The following is a 14,960-nucleotide window of genomic DNA, read 5'->3' as shown; positions in this document are numbered from 1 at the left end:
CTTATAATCGTTTACATTTCACTTTGCTTTAGTCATACATTTCAGTTTGGACTTTTGTGACACTAGTCTGTTGCTCATGTTTTTAGTCCAAACGAACAGTACTTGAGCTGTTTTCTCTGATTGGTTCATTCAGAGGTAGTTTTATATTTAAATGTAGAGGAAACATGCCTTTTGTTTTGCTGCCTCGGCTATCATTGTTTTTTATTTGATTTTCGTTTATATTTTTGTTGAAGGAAGATTCTTAATTTAGCGACGCGACATGCGTCAGATTTAATGTGTTATTTATTCTTTTTAGTTGCCTTTAGATCTGCCTGCTATTATTTAAGTTCCATTTTCATGTGAACCTGAAATAAACACTATTTTTGAATTTGAATGGCTTCTCATTTCATCCACTCTTCATTATTTTCATTAGTTTTAGAAACGGCAACAAGATCATTTCTGACGGGGATTACAGGCAAATACGTTTGTGCTGTAGCACATAAGTTGGGAGGTTTTTTGAGAAAGTTGTGACGCACTAAAGGTGTTCGAACAGGTTTAGGGTGGAGTGTGTGTGTGTGTGTCCTAGTATATGTCCTGCTCCCGCCTGCCTTCTGTCTCGCTGCTTTTCACTTCTGTGCCTTTTATACTCCCCAACTCGCCTTTCCTCCCTCAGGTCTGATTGTGATTGGCTGCTGTGTTAGGTGTCGTCAAACTGGTTTAATTTGCTTGATTTCTGTGAACACAGAATTGTTTGTTTTAGTAACACGAGCCGCTCTTTGTGAAAATCTCTCTTTGTTAAGGTGACACACAAATCCTTAATACTGCTCCGTCACTAACTCCTGTTTTTGTGATGTTCCTCCTCTTTCCAGAGTGTCGTGCGTGTTACCATCGAAACTGCTTCCGGGCGGGTAAAGACTGCCCCCGATGTCTGCGGCTGGCAGAGCGGAGAGAGAGGATGGCACGCAAAAACATGGAGGAACAAGAAGACGAGGGAGGAGGGCCCTAGTGCTGGTAACAGAGGGAACTCAGAGGAAGAGCACAACACGACCTTGATTGTAGTCACCGACCACCTCTCTTTCCGTTCCAGTCCTCTCAGACCTGGGTGACGATACTCGCTGCCAATAGCTGTTTTGATCTCAACAGGCTTTAACACATCAAGTAATCACTTGTGTCATATGAGTTTAAAAGGAACGTGGCCACTGTTGATTCTCAGATGATTGATTTCTCCAAGCCCTTTTCACACATGAAGAGTTAACATCATCCTGTTGGAACAGAGGTTATGGCCATTTTTACAAAAATGAAGCAACTGTAATGAAACATAATAATTCCTTCCATGGCATGGCAGTTTTCTGCTCTTCCTTGGGCCATGTTCCACCTTTCCACATAATGTCATGGCATTCGGTTCCTTGGAACCTGGATCTGCACCAAATTTCACCTGTTCATAGATATCAGGATTCTACAGATGGCTGCATTATTTCTCGAGCAATTTGCTGTTGAAGAACACCTTTATCTTGCAACCGACAAATCAATGAAAACAACTAGGATGGGACTCAGTAGAGACATTCCTCCACCAAGGCTTAACCTTAGGTTCAGTCAAAATGCACCAAATTTCACATATTAAAAATATCACAATGTAAAATAAAATTCCTGGATCTGTCCCCTGATCAGGATCTGCATCAAAGTCTGTTGGGTTCTTCCCTGACCTTTACCATCCCTTCCTTCTTCCACTCGTGGTAATTCGTCCTGTAGTTTTTGTCAAACCTTGTTTACAAACAAGCCAACCCACAATCAGACGGGTGAAAGCATACCTTATGCCATCTTCAGTTCAGAGAAGTTCAAATTGATTGGAATGTCCAATTTGTGAAAAGGGCCTGAGATTCACTTCTTCGCGTCTCCTGTGGTAAAATCAATATATTTTTTCACATTTAAAAAGATCGGAAAACAAGTATTTGTTCAGAGTATTGATCCCAGGTTTGATATTCATCTTTCCTTCAACTGCAGCTTCTGGCAGCTGCTTTGACTCGAGTGATTTTTACTGGCTACTGGCTTAGCTGAAGTTTGTTTTTGTGAATTAAAATGACAGAGTTTATTTGAATAGAGAAGGAAATAGCAACTAATTAAAAGTTAAGATCTGTTTTATGATTTGACAGATTTTCAGTACAGACACTGTATTGAAGCTATCCTGCCCTTTATACTGAATTATTTGTTTTCATTTTTAAAACGAATTAATCTGTACTTTTATGTTTTAAACTGTTTTAGCTGTGATTACGTGCCTCTAGGACCAATGATCTCAAGTCTGGCTGAGCTGCTGGATTAATAGAAGGACTGCACTTCAGGTAGAGGTCTCAGAGTCAGTGTCGCAAAATATTTTAAAACTGCAAATGCTCCGCTTTAGTGCTGCTTTGTGTGTGTGTGTGTGTGTGTGTGTGTGTGTGTGTGTGTGTGTGTGTGTGTGTGTGTGTGTGTGTGTGTGTGTGTGTGTGTGTGTGTGTGTGTGTGTGTGTGTGTGTGTCTACCTGCTGTACATGTGACCATGAAAAATGGTGTGCACCAGCCGAATCAGCATTTGCCTGTTATTTTCTAACAGCTGTGGAATAGTAGAGTCCAGTGATTTGCACTGACGTCCTGTCTGTTGTTGGAGAGTCGGGACGATGTTTCGCTCTCTGGGGGATTTTTCAGATGCTCAGTTGTTTGAACCTTCACTGTTTCTTTAATGAAGCTCCTGTCACCTGGGTGGCACTACTTTGTGAAGAGTTTTAGTCCAAAACATTTGAGTCTATCAGTGTTATTGTCACACTCTTAAATTCGTTGCAGAATAATTAATCACTTCTCATAATGAAATCGAATCAGTGTTTTTTTTTTTCCTCCGACAGATCGTAGTCATGTTGAACAGTGGTTCCCAACTTTCTTTGTGCTCTTTTGCTAAGACTTAAATGGGAACATTGAAACCACTCCAATGTCTGTATGTTCAAATGTTTTAATTTAAGGAATTTAAGAAACCCATTATTTAAAAAGAATAAAGACAAAGTCATGGATAAGTAATAGAAAATGTGGAGAAATTCTATATTTTTTTTTTTCCGTTTAAATCCTCACAATACACTTTAGATTTCTCTGAGGAGCATTTTGATCCTGATGCGTTGGTTGGGAACCACTGATTTAGTCACGTGTTATTTTCTGTTACTCGTTTAAAGAGTTTCTGCTCTGAAACTCCTCCAGAGTTAAAAACAGAAAATGTCTTGTGACTTTTTTCTTTCAGGGCTTTATCTCTTCATTGTTTCTGTAGTGAGTTCAAACAACCAGCAGCCTGAGGTCAGACTGATCCAACAGTTATTTTTTTGTGGGAAGAATTAATAATATGTTCTTTGAATGAAGTTATAGAAAATTAGGTTTTTAACCTACTGATTTAATCAAACATTTCTGATTAGATTTTTATTGCCCTGGATATTTTGTCCCAGGTACAATCATGTATGAAATCTTTAAATAAGTAACATCCCAGAATACACACCCTCTTCTACAGGCTCTGCATTATGTGAACAAACTGTCTCTCACAAGACGCTGGTTAAAGTAGTAAGTGTGTCGTTCATGTCCCTCATCTAACAGACACAGAGCATCACCAAGACAACATGCTCCCACGTCTGTCTGCGTTATAACCAGGCTGCTTTTTAAAGGAAACTCCGAACTCTTCGACTAATCACTCCTGAACAAAGCGACCAAATGACTCCAATGGAGCAAAACGAAGCCCGGAGCTCAGCAGATTGTTTGACCTTGGATTGCCTTTAACACGGAGGAGGAGTGTGAAGCTTTTAAGTGCACTACAGATGAAAATGTCTATAATTATTATTAAAAATGTTAAATATACTGATGTCGACAATAAAAGACTGGCTAGACTGTTCATGAGTGTCACTGTGTTTGTGAAGTTCTGGGTAAATTGGGTAGAATCTAACAATTACTTTACATTATCATTCTCAATATCAATTCCTCTGCTGTTTACTTTAATTCGATTGTAGATTGTATAATAAATAAAAACATTTTAGGGGAAGGATTAACATCTTCAGAGAAGTTATGAAAACTTCTTACTGGTGGCTCAGGTGTACAAAAGGGTCGGCCCACATTCTGCTTCAGGTCTCATCTGACCTGAGCAGTGTCATGACCCTAAACAAGGAGCTGGAGGACATCGTCTGAAGAGGACAAGTGGACGACCTGGATCAGTCCTTCACACTTTAAAAATCCTAGTTGGGATTAGGATTCATCCCAGTACAGTGAACTTTGATTCTATTGGAAGCCTTTGTACATCCAGGGAACAAGAAGTTGTCAATGTAAGGAGAGATTATTTTTTCAAATTCCAGACAATACAACCAATAATTTGTTTTATTGACCACAACAACGCCTGTCACGCAGAAGACCGGGGTTCGATTCCCCGACAGGGAGGAAACTTTTACTTTCTTCATCACTCAGTAAACTAGAGATGATTCTGCAGCATTTACCGTATTTTTACCGTTGTGGGAGGAGTCTGGGAACAATGTACATCAGTGTGAATACATGTTGTATGAACAACATGACATATTTATCCAAAGTGTTGTCTCAAACATAAAATTAATTATTTATCCTGAAAATCTTTTTTGTCATATGGTCCATATAATTATATCATATATTTCTGAGCATCCACCTAAAACATCCTATACTGTAAATATATATACAGTGATATAAAATGTCATATTGGTCCAATCACCTAGAGCAAAGGGTGTAAGGGCCATCAGCCCACCAACAATCATTTACATCTGCACACACAAGACAGAGACTGTCCCTCCTGAAAGTGACATATTTAATATACAACTTGAACAAATGCAGATTAATTATACTTCATGCATGCACCTATTTGGCTAATGGCGCCATCCAGTGGATATTATCTGACATAGGTCCGTTTCTGATTGTTATAGAACAGGGCTTTTCAAAGTGTGGGGCGCGCCTCCACTAGGGGGCGTCAGAGTTGTTCAGGGGGGGCGCGATTGTGGTGATGTGATGTGTTTAAAAAAAAGCACAGATGTTTGAAATGTGTAAAAAAAAACGATGTTCTAAAAGTACACATGATTGAAATGTGTAAAAATGTGTTCAACAACCATTGATGAATGGAACATTAAGTATAACAACAGCAAAAAATGGGGGGGGGGGGGGGCGCAGTTGTTTTGCAGTTGAGGTCTCTGCTCAGCCTCCTCAGCTCCTCCAGGCCCGGCTCCACACAGGGTTTCTCTGGAGGAGTGTTCTGAAGATCTCTCACTGAGATGTGCCTCATGTTGTTGTTCATTGATGGGGCTGTTAAAAATGAAAAAAATAAAAATAGATTTATTTGTCTCATTTGTTTGCCTGTTCTTTGCAGGATTATGCAAAAACTGCTGGACGGATTACCAGGACACTGGAAGGATGTGGTAAGAATCCCAGATATCTTACAGATCAGTCTTTATAAGTACAGGGAATTACTTTTCAAATTCCAGATCACCCACAATGCACCCTTCCTCGTTAGTATAGTGGACAGTATCTCCGCCTGTCACGCGGAAGACCGGGGTTCGATTCCCCGACGGGGAGAATTCTTTTATTTTCTTCCTTACAGTGGAAACTACAGCTTTAATATTTTTGGCTGCATCTTCAGCTGCCTTGCTGAGATTTTTCTCATATGTCAGAACAGTAAGTATGAAGTTACAGCAAACAGCCGGTTAGCTTAGCATAAAGACCGGATATATACCACCACATCCAGCTCAGTAAGAAACATCTAAATTAAATGCTTCGACATGACTAAGCACAAAATGTTAAACTATTCCTTTATTACCCCAAGTGAAGTGTTGTTAGTGATCTGCAAATTAAAAAAACCTGGCAATTATAATAGTGAATGCAATATTTTAAATCATGCATGTATTTTGTATTATGCATGTATTTTGTATTATCCATGTATTATGTACCGTTTTTGGATGATTTTATGTTCATATGTCATTATTGACACATGTTTTATGCCCCAAGTCATTAAGAATTGACAAAGTAAGCCCAGAGTTCATCTCCGCTCAACATTTTATAGTAAAACAAAGCTGCATTTAATTCTCTAAGATTTTTGAGAGTTTGAATAACACAGTTCAAAGGTCAGATGATCCGATATGTGTATTTTCTGTGTAGGCACTTACCAAAGTGTAGATATGGGCCAAAGGTCAGGGAGCAGTTTTGAATGTCGAAGGGAAAGGTGTAGATCTTTAGCTGATAGGAGCTGACCACAAAAGCTCTATGAGTATTCATATAGCCATAGACTTATAAAATAATATGGTCAAATAAATCAGTAAAAATGCATCTTACCGTGAAGCAGCGTGAAACAGATGACGACGAGCTTCACTCCTGTCATTTCAGCCTCAGTTGTGTCAAGTGCCATGAATTACAAAGTAAAAACGATCCTGCTCCATCAGATTGAGATGTTCTGCAAGAGCAAGCAGAAACTGTCAATATCTGACAAAGTGTGTAATCTTCTCCTCCAGATGCTAATATTGACTCTACAGTCAGGTACACGGCAGCATGACTTATTCTCAGCTGCTTGCAGAGATCCACTCATCCGATGACTGGAATAATATAATGAGCAAATGGATTATACGACAAGTTTTTAATCATCAGGTGGAATTATATTATGTATGTTAACAACGTCAATGGGAGTGCAGGGAAAACACCACAGTGTGCACATGGCTGGTTGTTGCATTCACATACAGTCCCAAGTTAGGTCAAAGTTACTGAGCCTTCAAGTCATACGATAAGAGAATGGTATTAAAATTGAATTCTTTTTTAAAGCTATCTGATTACAGAGAAAGTAATGGAGCTCACTCAGTTGCAACAGCTCAGCTCAAGCACCTGAGGCCTGCGTCAGATAATCTTCCAACCCTGGAGGTGATGGGAGAGCAGCAGGATAATCTCATTTTTGAGGAAAATCCAGCAGCACTCAAGCTAATGCTTTACATGAGTCAGTATTCAATTATGTTTTGTAACATTTTCATCAATACAGTCTTCAGGGGTCACCAACCTTTTTGAAACTGAAAGCTACTTCATGTGTACTGAGTCATATGAAGGGCTACCAGTTTGATAAGCTTCTCGCCTAAACATCCAGACATAAGAACAGCTTTTTCCCTCAGGCTGTCTCTGTGTCGAACAGCTAAAACCGGACAGGTAACATCACCTGTAAAATATCTGTACATACCAATATACTGTGCACAGTGTATATGTATATTTATTATTTCATCCATGCACTTTGCACCATTGCACCAAACTATTTAGCTTTTTTTACATGTAGCCTACATAAGTTTTGTTTTTTGTCTTTGTCTTTGTTCTTGTTTATGTCTATGTTAGTTTTTGTTTTTTTTAACTGTTTGTACTAAGAGAGCTAAGAAAAACCGGAGTCGAATTCCTCGTGTGTGTTCACATACCTGGCAATAAAAGTGATTCTGATTCTGACATCAACAACATTCTTACCTTTGCCTTGCAGCTCGCAGTTCAAGTGGTTTGGTTTCCCAGTAATGTCCTTTAAAAATGCAAGGTCAAATGTCCACTCTGTGTCCTCTAGCAGCGAGACGTCCTCACCTCTGGACTGCATGAACTCTCTGATTTCACCCAAAAGGTGACAAAAAACGAAGTAAACTCGTCCTCTGCTGAGCCATCGGATCTCTGTGTGTATTCAGCGGACATCTCCTCCAACAGCACCTTCAATATCCTGAGCTGTTTCGCTTTGGAGCGGATGATGTTGATGATTTTCACAGCGGGAGTCATCACGAGCCCAAAGCCGATCACTTCTGCACATAGCGCCTGCTGGTGAATGACGCAGTTGTAATGGAGACATTTTGGAAAGTCTGGGTCACCTTGACAGTGAGCGATGAAACCTGTATGTCCGCCGATCGTAGCAGGAGCCCCGTCTGTACTCACCGCTACCAGCTTTTCCAATGCTACCTTTTTCTGCACGAAAAACTCCTTCACCGCGATATAAATGTCCTCTCCCCTCGTGGTTGTCTTTGGGCAGTAGTGTCAGGAGAAATCCTCAAACACCATCCGGATAAAGACCAACAGATGCGCTGTACTGCTGCCGTCCACGGACTCGTCGCACTGGATGCTAAACCACCTGCACTCCGCCAGATCCCGGTCCAGCTGATCGACCAAGTTACCGGACACAGCCGACACTCGTCTAGCCATCGTAGATGTCCCCGGTTGGACATCGGAGAGAGAGTGGAGATTCGATCGGTTCCATTTTGTTCTCGTCTTTAAGTACAGTGTTAGCAATTATCATCATTGCTTCTTTGAAAACTTCTCCGTCTGAAAATGCCTTCTTCTTCTTCTTTATCAGAAAATGTGTAGCTCTAAACGAGGCTTCGGTTGTTTTTCGGGAGTTTTTCGTCGGCCTCGTGAAAAAACACTGCTTCTTACCTGAAGCTGCCTTTAGCTCACGGGCTCTTTCTGCCCGTAGCGCGCTGCCCGGTGGGTAGTTAGCATGTTAGCTTTTGCGACACGTAGTGAAGTGTCTCTCTTTGCCGTCGCCACGGTCGCCCCCACAAATTCAACACACGCAGGTTTCTTTCCCAGTAGTAAAAAAGAACTCTTCCTCCCATTCACTGTGAAAATGATAAGTTCTCTTTCTTTTTTCTGACATGTTGTTCGGGGTAAGAAACCGCATTCAGCCCTCGTCTTCGCTGCGCCCCCTAGCTTACTCTCCATGAACGCTGAAATGTTGTCATGCGCACAATAGTGACCTTTGAACTTTACCTTTTCAACTTCAATATGGGAAAACAAATTTGACAGTATAAATAATTACATTTAATTAGAAACGCATATCGAATTTTATTCTCAGCTCACTGGTGAGTTGTGTTATTTTTAGAACAGGCCTGGGGGAGACCTGGTGCCTGCAGCACCTGGCTCTAGATATAATGTTGAGGTTGGACGCCTGGTGGAGTGAGTTCTTTATGAAGAAGGTTCTTGTCCGTGAGAAAGCTTTAGTTCTGACAAGAGTGGCAATGATTTTATATGAGTTTATATACAGTGGTTCTCCAGAAAAAGACAAATGACACATTAGACAAAGCTCATGAGACATTATAGACTTGTTTCTTCCCCTAAATGAACACAGAATACAACTAAAGTATTACGGTTTAACGTGACGAGGCATCCAGAGGTATTTGTGTCCAAGGACCAAAGACAATACAACCAATAGTATATTTGAATCGATCCATAACAGGACAGCGCCACCCTACAGTCGATTGGGTCAACTTTGGTATTGCACCACAGTATCTCTGCCTGTCACGCGGAGGCAGACCGGGATTTGATTTCCCGACGGGGAGAGTTATATTATTTTCTTCCTCGCACCCGAAACTAGAGTGTTAATATTTTCTGTTGCATCTTCAGCTGCCTTGCTGAGATTTTTCTCACATGTCTAAACAGTAAGTATGAAGTTAGCTTAGCATAAAGACCGGATATATACCAGCTCATCCAGCTCATTAAGAAACATCTAAATTACTGTGTTGAAGTACCATTGGCTAATTTCTCTTTGGGCATAACTTGTTAGCAATGATGTGTGCTGAACATGTGGACATGACCAAGGAATGCATAGATTCAATGCAAAATGTCAATTATACTTAACCAAAGGCCATTCACAGTCAAGAGCTTTTTGAGTTGAATGAAAACAATTTTCTCAAAAAAACTATATTGATTTCGTGTTGCACGTCCTCGATGGTTTTATCATTGATAGCTCTGAATAGTGATTTTGTGTGATGGTGGACATGTGATTGTGTTTTGTAGTTTGACACAGAGGAACTTTGGGCACTTTTACAATTTCTTTATTGTTCTATGAAGAATGGAACAAACTCATTACTCTTACTGACAGAGAAGAGATCATGGGCAAACTATAATTGGGCTAAATTAGTATTTTCCTAATTTACAAATTCAAACTCAGAAAATTACCTTTTAAGAACTTCATCACAGAATCTATACTATTAAATGTTGACAGGGGCTTTGGTTTGCCGTCTAACTATACTTATTCATTTAATTTCTATACATTTAGACTCTGAAATAACAGTGAATTGATCCAAGACCTTGTCCGGTTAAGACTGGTTGATCCAGATGCACCACATGGAGATAATGACCAGGGCGTAGCAGGATATGAGCAGCAGATAGATGCGGAAGAGAAGGAAGTCGAGGACATATCCCACGTGGCACCACTGGTCCTGCAGCTCGCTCTCCTTCTGCAGTGACGTGAGGTGGGCACGGAGGTCGGCCAGGTACTGACAGATCTGCTGCAGCTCAGTCAGAGCGGCTGTAACAGGCAGAGATATTAAAATATTTAGATGAGACCCAATAAATAGATTTGTACTTTTTGTTTTTGTTTGTTTTATGTGACCTCTCAGTTAAAGCCACTGAGGACCTTCATCTGGCAAAGTTTTTCATTCACTGCATCTGAGTACCTCCGTTGTTGGTTGGTTGCTGGGTAGGTGTCTGGTTGGTGGGTTGGACGACCAACGGGCCTGAGTGGTTGTTTGAGCTTTGAGGTTTGTCCTTCTGTGGTACAGAAGGGGGCCGGACGTCCTCCGGCCAGCGGTAGCAGATGAGGTTGGCAATATGTTTGAGGATAACCACCCTCACCCAGTTTGGAACCTCTTGATATTTCATGGAGCTGTGGTGGAGGACATTGGTAATGATGACCGTCTCCAGCAGACTGATGACCATGAGGGCAAGACACACTGAGAAATAGATGCCTGCAGAAGATGGAGGGACAGAATAGTGTCTTGATTGCATGATTTCTAAAATGGGTTCTGAATGTGTTGATAGAACTTAATGAAAAGGCTTTGAAATATATGGTCCATAAAGGAACCTTTTCATGACCAACAGAATTTTTATAACATAGCTGAAAAAATTTGCCGAAAACCCAAACTCATTATGTCATTGCTTGGCTCATTGAAATTGACTGGAAAATGTCCAATAGATTTTCAGACACAACAGCGACTGCCACTGGGAAACAGTGAAACAGGATGAACGTTAGTTACTGTTGATTAACACCGTGGATTATCATGATGTTATCAATGGTGAAACCTCTAAACTACACTATGTACGCTTTCAGGTAACATCGCCACGGCCGTGTCTTGACCTCTGACCTATGATGGGCGTGCCGTTTGCTGTGCTGGGCAGCAGGTCGTTCATGATGAGCAGAAAGACGGTGTAGCCCAGGATGAGGGTCATCTTGAAGGAGGCGCGGTCAACGCTGTGGGGAGGCAGGTAGAAGGACAGGATGTCGATGAGCATGAGGAAGGAACTGGGGATGAGCAGGTTGACCACATAGAGGACTGGACGCCGCTTGATCACCACCTAGTGTACAAGACAGGTATGTTCAGTATAAATGCATCTCTGTGGATGTGTAAATTTGACAGCTAGAAATTGAATGTGTTGGAACAATTACTTATATTATCAACTTTTAAGATGATAACAACAACATTCATTTACAGACATTTTCTGTAAAACTCAATATTTACTCATTTTAAGGTAAATTTTTGAGGAAACTTTCTTTAGCTTTTAGATTCAAGCACAGTAAACATTGTGTAAACTGATCTCCTTCACCCAGAAGGTGATGATGTCCCACTCGTCGATCCCAAACTGGAGGATAGATGTCTCTCCCAGTATGTCCACCAGCTCCCATTCCCCGCTGGCTTCCAGGTAACGCTTTGAGTTTCCAGACATCTCCTCAAAGGTCAGCGCTGGACTGATCCTCACATCCCGTACTGTGAAAAAGGAAAAGACATTGAGAGAGAGAAAACATTTAAGCCAAACATCAGTTAAAAGTTAGCTTAATGCTAAGTGACCCTGATTTTACATTGCGATTATTAGTTTTCTTCAACTTTTCATTTGTATTTATTTTCAGTCCCTGACTCACATTTTCAGACCCATTGTTGCACCAGCATGACTCGATAAGTTTATGTTTGTGTGATTGTGTATTTGTCATGGAGCCTTTTCTTACTGGTGTGCATGTAGGAGCCAAATGTGAATGTGCAGTTCTGCACATCAAAGGGAAAACTGAAGATCTCCAGGTTGCAGGCTGAGACGAGTCGCAGCATCCTGTCCCAGCGGATGTGACCCGTGTGGTTGACGTAGACATAAGGACACGCTTGGGACACGTCATCATCCACACTTGAAGGGTTGGAGGTGAAAGAGTCAGGATCAAGTATAAGATAATAGTAAAATAAACCTGCTTTCTCAACACAGCGAAATGAAACTTACAACTCATAAACAATGATGTCAGGAGACCAAAGCTGCTTCACGGGGAGAGAAATCCTGGTGACGCCATCACACTCATCAGGGTCCCAGACCAGGAACTCATGCTGCCAGTACTGCAGTGAAAAAAGTTCCAATATAACATTTGATTTCATTTTTCATTATCATCTCTTCGTGTTACTTACCAGTCTGAGCCACAGGAAAGTAGTAAGAATCTGGGTCTTCTCATTCTGAAATCACAGTAAACAGAAGTGTAAGCTAAAGTAAAGCTGGCTGCTTTCTCTTTAAGGTCAGAATTAAGTCACACATTGCATAGACTGACATTTACCTACAGCAAACATCTGCCTGACATTTTCTCTGTCAACCACTGCACAGGTTCTCTCAGCACATATTTATCCTGGATTTAGGCATTTTTCTATAAAGATCACTTTAAATGAGGATCTCACCACTCCCAGGACAGCGTAGAGGGTGAAGGAGATGTTGGTAATGGTGGGATTACTGAGGTTCACCGCTGGCCTAAAGGGCTGCAGGTCAAATACAGCCTGCATGGACTCGAGGGTCGGACCACTGTGACCGTCTTTACACGACAGTTTACTGTGACACAGAGACGCTGACAAGAGAAGAGGGGGGGCGTTGTTTTAATTAATAATAATTAATTTAATAATTTAATAAAATACTGACTGCTGCTACACTAACACCTTAACTGCGAGTTTCTCACCAATCATTTAAGAGCTGTGTTATTATTATGAAGCTGTAAAACAACATTTTAAAACAAATTATTTTGCATTTAAAGATTTTAAAGGTTAAAAAACAACAAAATTATCGTAGCATTCTCATTAAGTTACTAAATAAACATCTCACATATCAGAAAAAATCAACAATCATACGACACATAACAAAATGAGCTTTGAATAATAGATTTTGATATTAGACAGGTCATGGTGGCATCCTTTCATCCTTGCTGTGTATATTAGTTGAAAGATAAATATTGAAATGTGGTGGATGATAAAGATGTTGAAGGTTTTTCTCCTCCACCAGAAAAGATGGTGTCTCTATAAGTCCACTGTGAGGATAATTCTAGACCTGAAACAGACTGAATTATTACTGAAATAATTCAAATGATGAGAATGAGCCACGTCTCAGCTGCAGAGCTAAATGTGCTTTAGTTTGGGAAATAAGACACACGCATGATTTCAATCGATAAAGTAGAGAAGAAAAGAAGATGATCATTACCTGATATTAAGAGTAAACCTGAGATGATGCCGATGCTCTGCTGAGATGAACCCATGCTGGATGTTTCTGAGGGAACAAATCACCTCCACAAACATCAACCTACACACGTATGAGGTAAAGAGGACTCCTGCTGACAGTGAACATACACACATACCTGTTTGTGTAACTTAATGATTAATTAGTTCTCTGGAGACTTAACACAACCACCACATGGCTAAGACCAACCAATAACCTAAACCCAAACCAAACCCTCACCCCAACAAGACCTAATACACGAGTAACCCAAGTTCTGCATCCATAGTCTGTCTCCATAATTTAGATTTGTTATAGGTTTGTTATACATATCAATATACACAAAACTCCAATTACAAATAGTCAATTTATTAAATTATATATATACTGTATTTCCTCAAATTAAAAATTGTGATATTCATACATTTATGTCTCAAATGCTTTGACCTCAGATGATACCAGGAAGAAAAGCGACCACTGTGTGAAAGCTAATGAGGAGCCAGACACAAAAAAGAACTGTATTTTAAAGTAGTCCTAAAGCTTCAATACAGTACATCAATAAATGTAGATACAAAACACACAACACACAGATGGATCATAAACTCACACAGGTAAACGTGGAGCTTGTTGTTCCACACCTTCAGTAACCACTCATCCATTTTATTTTTCAACACCTCCACCTCTGGGGGTTAAATCTGTTCCATGGTTATTATTGATTTTATGCTGTTTTATAAACCTGTGATTCACTGTTAAAGACATGCTGTCGAAGTGAAGGAATCAACATGAACCCAGATAGTTTTTGGTCAAATTAAATCTTGTATCTTCAGTTTATCTGTACAACAGAAACAGGGACAACTACAGAGGAGAGGTCTTAACTTCCTTATTTTAAACAAGAACAAAAACAACTGAAAGTCACAATCACATAATTAAAAAAAACATTCAAAGAAAAACCCCCTGCTTCTAATGACTCTAGAAAATCAGGGGCTGTATCTAGCAAAATGCCAGAATGTGTGTGTGGGGATATATCACAGTGTATATAAAGATGGATGACATGACGCTCCCAAAAGTGAACCCAAAGCGTCCACATTACCCCCTGGTGGATGGCTGCAGTATAGGTCATTACCCCTGCCTCCTCCATGTTAATTGACCTGTTAAAATACACGTAAATTACATTTTTCTCAAAGGTCACAATTCTCCATCTTAATCAGAGGCAGGAGGGTGAAGATCAAAGGAGCTGATATGGGCCCAAAAACAGGGTTCGCTACTCACATGGCTGTACACTGATTTTCTACAGTTCAATGAATAAGACAACAGTCTGAACAAACAGCACAGCCTGTTTCTGGTTTTCTAAATTCAGCCTCACCTCGCACAACTCCCATCTGAATCACTTGCCCACGTCAGCGTTGCACTATTTTTAGTAAAACTGCTTAAACAAGAATGTGTGAATCATATTGTTGTTTTATTCTACTCAGTTTATTCTGGCA

At 40.4% G+C, this 14,960-nt stretch overlaps 2 protein-coding genes and 1 non-coding gene across 11 annotated transcripts in view; 2 read left to right on the top strand and 1 right to left on the bottom strand.

The window, feature by feature from the left end:
- The window catches only part of rubcn (rubicon autophagy regulator), a 21,515-nt gene extending 17,644 nt beyond the window's left edge, over positions 1-3,871 (top strand). For 4 of the 9 annotated variants that reach the window (XM_069521886.1, XM_069521884.1, XM_069521885.1 and 1 more), the window contains one exon: positions 849-3,871. In XM_069521886.1, the coding sequence (XP_069377987.1) occupies positions 849-985 (137 nt within the window). In that variant the 3' untranslated portion in view covers positions 986-3,871. The remainder of the gene's footprint in view (positions 1-848) is intronic. The other 5 variants (XR_011240593.1, XR_011240592.1, XR_002202485.2 and 2 more) reach the window with 3 other exon arrangements.
- Positions 2,381-14,960, bottom strand: LOC109625437 (5-hydroxytryptamine receptor 3A-like). The gene is made up of 12 exons (XM_020080647.2): positions 13,465-14,960; positions 12,678-12,841; positions 12,417-12,461; positions 12,238-12,347; positions 11,978-12,147; positions 11,581-11,741; positions 11,121-11,331; positions 10,434-10,724; positions 7,468-10,285; positions 6,313-6,430; positions 6,147-6,226; positions 2,381-5,289 (listed from the first exon to the last, which is right to left on the bottom strand). Exons 1-9 carry the CDS (start codon positions 13,517-13,519, stop codon positions 10,074-10,076), a joined length of 1,419 nt encoding a protein of 472 aa, XP_019936206.2. The 5' UTR covers positions 13,520-14,960; the 3' UTR covers positions 2,381-5,289; positions 6,147-6,226; positions 6,313-6,430; positions 7,468-10,073.
- trnad-guc (transfer RNA aspartic acid (anticodon GUC)) lies at positions 5,488-5,559 on the top strand. The gene has a single exon. It is a non-coding gene; the product is annotated as a tRNA-Asp (tRNA).

This window comes from Paralichthys olivaceus, chromosome 3 (assembly GCF_024713975.1).
Source record: "Paralichthys olivaceus isolate ysfri-2021 chromosome 3, ASM2471397v2, whole genome shotgun sequence".
In the NCBI taxonomy this organism is placed as follows: domain Eukaryota; kingdom Metazoa; phylum Chordata; class Actinopteri; order Pleuronectiformes; family Paralichthyidae; genus Paralichthys; species Paralichthys olivaceus.
The sequence above is the reverse complement of the archived record's forward strand: the minus strand, read 5'-3'. Positions and strand labels throughout refer to the sequence as shown.